Source organism: Tachypleus tridentatus, chromosome 13, assembly GCF_004210375.1.
Source record: "Tachypleus tridentatus isolate NWPU-2018 chromosome 13, ASM421037v1, whole genome shotgun sequence".
NCBI lineage: Eukaryota > Metazoa > Arthropoda > Merostomata > Xiphosura > Limulidae > Tachypleus > Tachypleus tridentatus.
The window spans coordinates 228,549,625-228,561,171 of record NC_134837.1 but is presented as its reverse complement, the minus strand read 5'-3'; the positions used below and the strand labels follow the sequence as shown (position 1 = coordinate 228,561,171).

The 11,547-nt window shown below is 31.8% G+C and overlaps 1 protein-coding gene across 2 annotated transcripts in view; it reads right to left on the bottom strand.

Moving 5' to 3' along the window:
• LOC143240507 (SAM and SH3 domain-containing protein 1-like) overlaps window positions 1–11,547 on the bottom strand; it is a 188,298-nt gene that overhangs the window by 78,915 nt on the left and 97,836 nt on the right. For both annotated transcript variants that reach the window (XM_076483039.1, XM_076483040.1), the window contains exon 7: window positions 28–143. In XM_076483039.1, coding sequence (XP_076339154.1) covers window positions 28–143 — 116 coding nt within the window. The remainder of the gene's footprint in view (window positions 1–27; window positions 144–11,547) is intronic.

The following is an 11,547-nucleotide window of genomic DNA, read 5'->3' as shown; positions in this document are numbered from 1 at the left end:
AAAAGAGATGATTAAAATTACGCTTACCTTTTGTACTGCCTGTTCCATTGTCATATACCCATCACGTACCATCATCATCAGCTGATCTCGTTCTTCCTCTCCGATCTGAATTTGAAACTGATGGACTGGAGCGCTAGGTACGTCTACAGACGAACATGAAAGAAGAATAGTAAATCGTGTCTCATTAATGCATCAAACATTAAACTGTAGTTTTTGTGGAAACAAACTTTCCTGTTTCTTCATGTGTGTGTCTGTTTCTTTTTTATCTATATATTTGAATTTTATCATACTACATTTAAATTAGATAAGGAGATTAAAACAGTAAATTTTCCAATGTTGTCCAGAGTATGCACAAAGAATGTAAATTTTGACACGAAATGTTCAGGTTCTGGTTTTGACGAAAAAACAGTTGACGTAAATTTTCCTGTGCTTCTAGATTCATTTGTTCATCTTACGTTGTTTACAGGTTAGGTCCATAAACCACATTGTTTACTACGAATAATTATTTTCCAGTTTCTCTCCATTTTTAAATTATTATCTGCCAATGAAATTATGAATCACATGGTATAATATCACATAATTACTGAACTGAATGACAAAACAAATACAGTATATTTTTCGTTGTTTTTATGATGTATTAATTATCTTATGTTGTGTGTATTGGTATATCTCATATGGTTTGAGAGAGATACATAAAACTTTACAGGTTTTAGAGTGTTTATTTAATGTTGTGTATATTGTTGCACTAGATCTCGTGAGGATGAAAGAACATATATATACTATATATCTTCAGTACCTGACTTTGCAAATATACTAGATGTCGGTTTTGAATGAAGAAACAGATACAACATATTTTGTGCATATTAACACACTCTGGCTTGAATGGATGAACTTATATTGTATATATATATATATCATCACATAATGTTTTAGCTAGATGAAGGGAGAGGTGCACTAAGTTGACTCATTTTCTTAAAATGCATTATATACCTAGCACTGTGAATATTATCATCCTATGTTCAGTTTAGATGGAAAAAACAGTTGCAAAAAATCTTTCCCTCTTTTTAGGGCATACTGCTTCTCTAATACTGTTGATATTATCAGACCATGCATGATTTGGATGACAGAACAAATAGCACAAATGCTACTGACTTTTGAAATTGTATTGTTTACACAATGTTGCATATTTGTTGTAAGATTATGTCTAGCATGTGTGAAAGGCAGATACTGGTCACAGCCTGCCATTAAGTAGACATTTGCTTCAGAAATAAATAATTTTATTAAATAAGTAAACATAAAACAAAAGATACAAAATTATCATTAGCATTTAGTGGATCTGTCCATTGTGGTATATAAGACAAAAACATGGTTACCTGTCCTATTTACAACATGAAATTTGGACCTTTGGGATTTTATCTTATTTCTGGGGATGAGTTTGAATGAGATTCACAGAAATTTGTTCTGTGGGATATTTTCACAGAGGATAGTCAAGGTTGAACAATGCATAATCAATAAAGTTCATATAATGTGATTGGTCTAGCTCTGACCTTCAATGCACCATTTAGAGATTTAGGCTGAATTAACAAAAGTTCCATCTGGTATTCTAACACTGCCTTTTCTGAATAACTGGTCTTGAGTATATACTGATAGAAGGCCTTACTAAAAATTTTAATGTCTCAAGCAGCATTGACTCTCCCTTTGTATGCCATCAACTCTGATTATCCATATACCCTAAAGATACACTACACTTAACAGAAATATGCACATCTTGTGGCTTACAGACAGTTCATCTACTGTTTGAGAATTGTGAAAAAGTGGACTAATAAAATAAATTAGTTTTTCAAATTCACAAAGAGTGTGATGGCATCTATGATGCCAGCTAATCTCAAAGACAGCCAGTATTGCCTGGGGTAAGGAGTGACTTCCATCTAGCTGCTCTTTCATTGTAGTTCATGCTATCTTCCAGTGGTATTGTAGTCTACATTCCGACACTCAGTTACACAATCCCTTTCAAACATGTGGTCAGCTTCCAGTCAGTTACCTCTTTCTTTGTGAACCTGACGATGACCGAAGAAGGTTGAAACATTGTTCGCTCTTCAATGTAAAATATTTTCTCAACCCAAACGAGCTGTTTTTGCATATAAAATGCAGAAATTGTTGTTTTTCTGACAACATTGAAATTGCAGTATTTCCCTATTTACTATGCACAGTGGCATTCAAATAATCTGGCAATATCTCACTAACTTTGACCACCCTTCCATCATCCAACTATGTACCCTTATAAAACATCCAGTTAATTCTGGGATTCTTACATTCATGACACAGATGTTTGCATTTAGTGGTCTTTACTGAGTTATATCTGTACTAACATGCCAGTGTTACTTGCATATGATGTCATGAAGATGGTTGATTTGTATTATCAGGAAATATCTACTTACTTATTGTATATGCCTTCAATTTGGTCTAATTGTTTAATATATTTTCACATAATACTGAGTTTTCATATTTCTTGGTAATTAATAAATAATATTGGTTAGATTTCTTCAATGAAACCATTAGTAGTTCATTTGCATAATGCTTGCTTACCTAAATTTAGCAGGTGTACAATTTTAAAATGAATTTTATGATAAGTATAGAAGAATCAAATGAGTAAATCTAATAGGTTAGCAGTCTCATTTGGCCATTGTGATATCATGTGTGAATACATTTGTAAGAACTCGTTGTGAGTCCACACCACTAAACTAGAAATATGAAAAGTCAATAAAGGGTTAGTGAGAATAAAAACTTACACATGCTAATCACTTAACAAATACAGGAAACAAATATATTTGTCTGTTAGCATAAAGCTACACAATAGGCTATCTGTGGTCTGCCCATTGCAGGTATTGAAACCCAGTTTCTATTGTTGTAAGTCAGCAGACATATTGCTGTGCCACTGGAGTGCTAACATATGTTGGAAACGTGAGTGTAACAACTGTATTAATCTTAAAGTTATTATCTATTATACAAATTGACAAAATATCATGTTCTTTATGTTGCAATTATGGTAATATGGTACAACACTGTAGACTGAAATAGCAGACATAAAGAAAATGATTTGAATGGACTTAGAATTGTTCTCTTTGATACTTGCATGGAATTCTATGCATAATTTTGTGTTAAATTTTCACCTAATGCATTACTGCTTCTAGGAGGAAATGCCAGTTTTTCTTACATATTTGTAAAGAGTTATTCAAGGGCTACTTATACTAGCCAGCCCTTATTTTGAACTAGTGGACTAGAAGGAAAGCAGCTAGTCAATACCACCCTCAGGCAACTCATGTCAGGCTGAATAGTTGGAAATATTTTATCTGTAAGGTAATAGGAGGTGAACCACAGAACTTCAGCTCACCAGTTTGGCATGCTAACTGCTGAACTGCACTTGACCCTATAGTAAAAATATAAAATAATATATACATATATACACACACACATATGTACATATAAGGCTAGTGTGGACTTGCTTGAATGGGGATGCTGTCTAGGGTTGTTGCCAACCAACATATTTCCATAATAGTTTGTGAATGATATCCACTGCTTGTGCAAGCTTATGCTTAATCTCCACAAGTTCCATTTTAAATCTAAATAGTAAATGTAGCAGACATAAGGTTCACCCATTTTAGATACCATCATTTGTCCTCCTCAAGTAGAATATAGGTTCAAATAGCATTCCAATGTGTGTTACATATTATAATTTACCTTGGTTGAGTCTTTGATTTAGTATGTTATGTATTATAGTTTCAAATAGCCTGAAATTTTAATTTTAATTTAGAAGTTAATATAATATAATATGTATCAAATTTATGATATTTGCCTACAAAATTGATACACACAATTTTCTTTCTTAACACAAATATATTTTAATATATAAACAAGAATACAGTTTATAATGTTATCAAATATCAGTTACTAATAATGATTTATATAAAAAAGTTTTACAAACTTACAAACAATACTGAGTCTTCTCTCTGGTCCAGAACTGAACATTTTAATGATAGTTCATGGAGAGAGAATTAATTCTAATTTATATGAAAAGTTTCATGAACTTACAAACAATATTAAATCCTCTATCTGGTCTGGAACTGAATACCTTGTCAAAGATTTGTGAGGCACAAATTACACAGATACACTTCACCTGAGGGAATGTTAGTTAGCTCTATTCTTCACATGTAAGTTATTTCCTGACAAAAATATTTAATGTCCTCATTAAAATACTAATGTCTGAAGTTAATTCACTGAAGTTTGTAATGTTCAAAATCTATAAACACATCTAGTTAAATATCTGTGATTTTTCAATTAATAAGCATTGCCACAATTACAGCTTCTGAGGCTTATAGTATACAGATTGAAGCAAACTAACAATATTGTGGCTCTTTCCATATTGATTTATAAACTTTAAGGTAACATTATTGAAAGTTCACTTGGCAACAGTATTTTAAGATATGTTAGTGCTTTCATATTGTAAATTTTTACACTTGAGAATTATATATGAATTAAGAGAACACGTGGGATGTGTGCAATATACATTAAACATTATAAGTAACATACATTTCTCTATATATATTAAACTGAAACAAGCATAGTTATTAAAATAATATTAAATCTATTACATGTGTCATCTGATATTGGGAAGCGTTATGCCATCAATATACCAGTTATACTCCTCTGTGATGTAGGTTAGGAGCTTAATCACTAACTTCTGTATCTCTATCCATTCTGTAAGCAATATTAATGGTGCAACAATAATGATGGTGTCTTCTAAGTGTCTCTTAGATATAATTATACCCACAAGCATTTTGTTTGAGAGTTTGCTCATTTAACTTTCTTTTCTAACCAGGAGACCTTGGATGGATTCCTCAGTAGTTTAGACATCATCATCCAACTATGCAGTTCAGGGAACTGTTTAACAGAAGTAAACCCAAGTATACTCTCCAGATGTCTTTCTTTTCCACCTTTGTCTATTTAGTTGTTTGTCCATTTGAATTGGATGGGTTGGTCATAATAGAAGATTAGGCAACCAAACTGTCGAAGAACAGGGGAAAAAGCATGGCATCATTTTATTCAACTTTAGTCAGCTCAGAGATGTCTGGAGTCAAGCTTCTTTCTATCTCCTAAGGTATCTCATCCTCATTTGTATCACTGAAGGTGAGGTTATTCAGAAAATGAGAATCAATTAAAGATGGTCAATGCCCATAGGCATGGGAGCTGGAGGAGTATCCACTTCAAGAGACTTTTGATTAAGGCCTCAGCTGCATAGTTAAATTGATATCAAGATCAAGTATGTACTCCATTTTGAACTTTCAACTTGAAAGTTTAATGGATGCAAAAGAGTAACGTGTTTTGTTACTTTCTTTGTTCTTAAGTTCAAAGTTACACAATAGGCAATTTGTGCTTTGCTCACCATGGGTATTGGAGTCCAGTGTTTAGCATCATTATTCTAGAGAATTATTGCTGAATCACTAAGGGATAGTAATTTGTCTGTACAGAACATTAGCTGGATAAAGAACAACTGCTATAACTGTTGTTTTGTGCTAAATCTAAAAATGATAAAAGCAGTGACATGAGTACTGGTAAGCATATCCTGTGATGAGTCAAGAATTAAGTTTTCTTTAGAGGGTAGTGATTGATGAAACCTATATTACACTTGTCTGCTTACAATTTCTTAAACTAATAATGATTAGCAAGACAAGAGTATGTTATATAAAACAAAGCTTTTTCTGCAGTTTAGTACTACTCTAAACTATACCTTAATACTTGTGTATTTGCTGAAATGTATTGGTTGAGTATTGTTTTCCTTGCAGGATAAGCACACAATTTTGGTGTATTATGAGAAGAGCACCTCACACTGCATGCTACTAAGTGGCATAAGAAAGTGAAAGATAAAAATAAAAAAAACATTTGTTGCATTAAAACTTTAAATTTACAAATAAATTACTATAGCAGAATCCTTATGGAATAAACTGTATACAGAATACAGGATCACCTATTAGTGACTACACAACCTGCTACCTTCTCTCTTGATACTTGGCAATAATTAACGTTTAAGAGAATTTTATTATTTTTGCAGCTATAGGTGCAAAACAAGAAGAAGAATACAAAGTATTGAACTAAATTATACTCTGTACATTTTGTTTGAAAATACTCTTCTCTCTCAAACTTTCTTAAAATGAATACTATTGGGTTGAGGAATAATTCGTGAGCGGTTTTTTCAAGTTAAACAAATATATTCATAAATGAAACGCTTTCGCAAAATATTTCATGTCATTTGGTAGATAATTTTTTGCTCTAATAGATGGTGTGTTTGATTTTCATATGTCTTTAATTTTTGCTTTCATTTTCAGCTCATTAAATGGAATGTCAAGTGGACAAAATCGAGCATTTTCGACACCATCTGCTTTTCGCATTTAATTTCTTGCAATTTCGTTTAAAACAATGCATACTATATACCTAGGTATTACATGAAATAAAGTATCATAATAAATGTTTTGGGTGTAATGTGTTCATGCATTGAAGTATTGTATAGTCTTGCACGTAATGCTTGAATGAAATTATTTAAAAACGCTCACGAATTATTCCTCAACCTAATATAAAGTTGCCATTTTTTTTATTCTATACCAGTAAACATAAAATACAGCTTTTGTGAGCTGATTTTCTGCCTTAAAGAAATAATGCTTTTCTATTTCACAAAATGAAATGTTACAGGTTTACCTAATGTCTTCTAAGCTATATTCAGTTTGCACAGAATACTGCTTTTTTGGAGCTGACTTGCTGGATTAGAGAAAAGATTATGATACTCCATTAGCAACAGATTAATTTAATATTTTATGTGACTATATTTTGGCAGTATGTAGTTTTTGTAATTTTAATTTCTCAAATATGGTGGCTTTACTTGATTTGTGTGTTGTAACTTATTTTATGAATATTTGTTATATAAAATATGTGGACATGTACATGCCTAAAGCATACATATTCAGATTTTGATTTATAATAGATTTAAATACATTATGTATTACAATTTCAAATATCCTAAAACTGAGTTAAATTATAATTTAAAGTTAGCAGTTAAATAAGTGTCAATGATAATCCAATTTATGATACTTGCCAACATTATTGATACAGACAGTTCTTTTCTATTACAAAAATATTTTAATACACATACAATAATACAATTTACAATAATGGTTATTATAGATAATGATCTATGTACAAAAGTGTTGTAAACTTACAAACAATATTGAGTCTTCTTTCTGAGCTGAAACTTCATTGATGTCTTATTGAGGGTTCATGATGAGCAAGTTAATTTCAAGTCAATCTAGCTACAATTCATTTAACAGAGAGCTAGAATATTTTATATTCTTCTTTCTTCACCTATCATATATTGAACTTTTTACCACTGAGGTTTTAGGATGTTTTTGTAAAAATACTAATGTCTAATGTGAATCTGCTGAAGTTAAATAGTTTGTAATATTCAAAATTTAAAACCATTCCTGGTCATATATCTGAAGTTCCTGATTAATAATTGTTAACCACATTTATAGGTTCTGGGGTTTATAGAATACCAGCTACAGCAAATCAGTAATATAATCTATCTTGGTGCATTGTGTTGGTTACATTTATAGGCAATGAGGAGAGTTTCTAAAAGATTCAACTGGCACAGTGATATAAATGATAAATTGGTGTTTATGTGCACAGATATATTGTTGATTCTTACACTTGAGAATCATCTATAACTTTAACAAATAGGTAGAAAGTTTGCAATACTGATTTAACAGCATGAGTTATGTACATTTCTAAATATAAATTGAACATAAATAAACATCAATATTAAAATCTATATATAATAGTAAATCTTTCACATCTACAATAAAAAAATGTTAGTAATGTGGTATAAATGTTTGCCACACTATGTCACCACCCATAAGTACATGCACAAGAAACTATTAATACAAAATAGCAGAGAATTGAAGGTAAGAAACAAGAAATAAATACTGCCACCTTTTACTTCTTTCTAGTGTAAATCACAATTATGTTATAATCATGGAAGACATAAAACAAATTTCATTGATGTTTCTTTCTACTTATACCTTCAATGCATATGCAAAATAACTTTTCTATATGCAGACTTGTTCTTCAGCTTGCATAATTATCAATGTTTGCATATGGCTATTTTGCTATATCCAAGTTTATTTCTTAGTTTTTTCAATTTACAATATCATAATTGAACATATTTCATAGAATAACACCTACGTATGTATTGAAATTGTGTTAAAAAGTATCAAGAAAACTGAATCTTTTTAATATACTCACAATCTCTGATTACTTGCTAGCCATTAATATGTTAAGTTCTCTAGTGACCTCAATGCACTGTTTCTACGAACTAAAAATGAGTGTGTGGAAGAAACTGCTGTAAAACTATTTAACAGTGTAATTTTATAATGTAAGTGTCATAAATTGTTTATGGCTGCTGATTAGTGTGCAGATCATAAAATTATTTTAAGTGTTGAAACACATCTTTCAATCAAAGCTATAGTAACTAAGGGTTAAAAAATTAACTGTTGTGGCCATATAATTGTTAAATGTTAGGGTGTCATATTCTCTTTCTATGCTTCTGCATGAAAAGCCAAGGAATATTTGATGCTGCTTTTCTCCTTTTTTTCCAACAGATCAGGTCAGTAACAAATAGTGCTCTCAGCATTTCCTGTAGACAGAACTCATTGAAACTCTGCTTCTTGGTTTTAAGTGACTGTTCTAGATGCTCATCAGCAATGTAATGTTTCATCTTATTGATACTTTTTTGATATTTTTATGTGTTATGAGATCACTGGATCTTGTATTATGACGAAGTGTGTGCTTATGGGATATACCAGAACTATGCCTAGGCTCTTTGTTGAAACTTTGTTTTCACTATCTTATAATTTGCTCTTTTATGTCTCATGGCTACTTTTCAACTGTTGGTTCCAAAACTGATATGTATCAACTATCATGGATTGAAATCTATGTATTCTCACAGACACTCCAGTAATTCTGTAGCTGGTTGTTGGCTGTGTTTGAGTGCTATTAAAAGTGTAGCTTTATAATTGAACATTGGCATGTTTGACTCAGTTTAAGTTGGACTCACAATCTTGAAAAGCATAATATTTATAATCTGGACACCTCACATAGTCAAAACATTGGACTGAGAATGATAAGACAAAGTATAATCCTTCAACAAATCTAGTACCACATAGCTCAATAAACAGCTATTTCTTGGAGTTTGTTCTTTGGTCAGTAAAGTACTTCTCTTGAACTCTAAAATGGATAATTTATTGTTCAGTCTATTTGTTGGCAACCGTTTGATCCAACACATCAGCCAGTGAATATGCTTCAACCTTATTAGAAAGGTAATTAACCATCACCAGGTTATAACAGTCACCTTGGACAATTTCATGATGTAGTCCAACAACATTTAGAGGTATTTCTCTGAAAATGAGAACCTAAAACGTAATAATGAAGTTTTCTTTGGCACAAATAGTTCATTTCCTGAGCCACACAGGAAGTGCAATGTTTATTCCATTGTTTAACATAGCTGTGAGATCAAATCATATAAATATATCTCCATAGGGAGGTGGCAGCATTAGATACACTTCCTGAAATACTCCAACACATGTATTATGTAGCTTTAAACTTCTGAGTGTATCATAAGTTAGATACTGAAATTGCTTTTTTCCTTATTAGCAACACTTGTGATACCCAAGTACTTTCTTAAGGTTGGTGATTTTATACTTAAGCATTTGATGTGTCTCAGCATTGGCTATGTCTCCGATGCTCCAAGGAAATTTACATGTTGGTTGATTTATAAAATGCATGTTTGTTCTTCAAAGTTTGTCACCTGTCCTGACAAAAAAAAATCCAAATACCATTAGTAACTTCCTCAGTGTTTTGACTCAAAAGGTGATGGAAATGCATTTTTTCCTGTACCTTTAATATATCAGATGAGTACCAAAGGCTTGGTACTTCCAAACTACAGCCATCAATCCATGATGGTCATATCCCACCTTATACCCCACCCACAGCAAATAATGCCTTAGCTATATTCAAGACTTTTAACTGCTCTTCTTGCAGATTCCCTTCCAGCATGTTTGTTATTCTTTCAACAGTGGAGTTTTCATTATTTGCATAACTTTTTGTCACGTTAGAGACTTAAGGCTTCACCAAACATTATTATGCTCTTGATCTGGAAACTCTACAAAAAAGCAAGTTCTTAGCAGATGGTGAAATAGTAACTGTGTTTCAGTTCTACTCCAGGCAAAGTTGTATAGTAAACTTGTACTTCTGTAATATTGTGACCTAATATCCAATCATATCTTCTGGTTCTTTAAAAGTATATCAGTTACTTCAATGATGCATGATTTTCAGATTTACCTGAGCAGCAAATTCTCCATCAAACACATACTGTCAAAATACTAGATGAATACTCTGACTGCAAGAGTTCTTTCTTTACTGTACAGTAAGAGCATTTGGTTTATATATCTTATTGCTTCCTCCACACTATCCAGTACTCATGAAAGCATTACTCAATTCTTTTATCAATGGTATTTGCATCCAGTATAAATGGAATATTCCTCCATAGGTAGGCTAGCACTGCAGCAAATATCAAGGCACATTTTAGTGACTTGAGCTAATTTGCACCATCTTTAGTCTGTCTAAAATAGGAACCAGTTGTAGTTATCATTAAAAACAGGTGATATTTAAAAAAAAAATAGCCACAAACTATCTGAGGGAAAGCCAAAAAAACAACAAACCTAGTCACAATTTTTAGTTTGTAAAACCATGCTATCTACAATTACATAACAATCATGAATATTTCCTGTTGGCTATTGTAAATAAAATAACAGAAGCTAAGCTGCCAGTTTCTGTTTCATACACATGATTATTTAAGGGCAATTAGAGCCCAGTTAAACTTTGTTCAATCTGCATACACCCACACAGTCAACTTCTGTTGTGCATTCTCTGGTTGACATTTCATTATTTCACTACAGATCATCAGTTTACAAAATGCACAAAATGTATTAGCAAATACTTTCTGTAATACAGTGCCTTGCAAAAATATTCATTCCTACCAATAATGTCACATTTTGATGAAATAGAAATAATGTTACAAATATTTAAAATTAATTTATTTTTATTGAAAACTATAATAATCAAACTTGACACTGTTATTTGTAAAGGAGGTTCAATGTCAGCAAAACCTGCAAAGAAATTTATAAGAAATTGAAATTTGCTGATTTCACAAGTATTCAACCCCTTGATCAGCATCTGGTGGAAGAACTTTGGCAGCAGTTACTACTGTCTGTAATTTTTTATAGGTATCTACAAGCCTTGTACAATGGGATTGTGTAATTTTTGCCAATTTTTCCATGTGAAATTGATCCAAATCTGACAAGTTCATTGGGAACTATTGATGGACTGCAATATTCAAGTCTCACCATAAATTCTCTGTTGAATTTAAGTCATCTCTTTGACTGGACC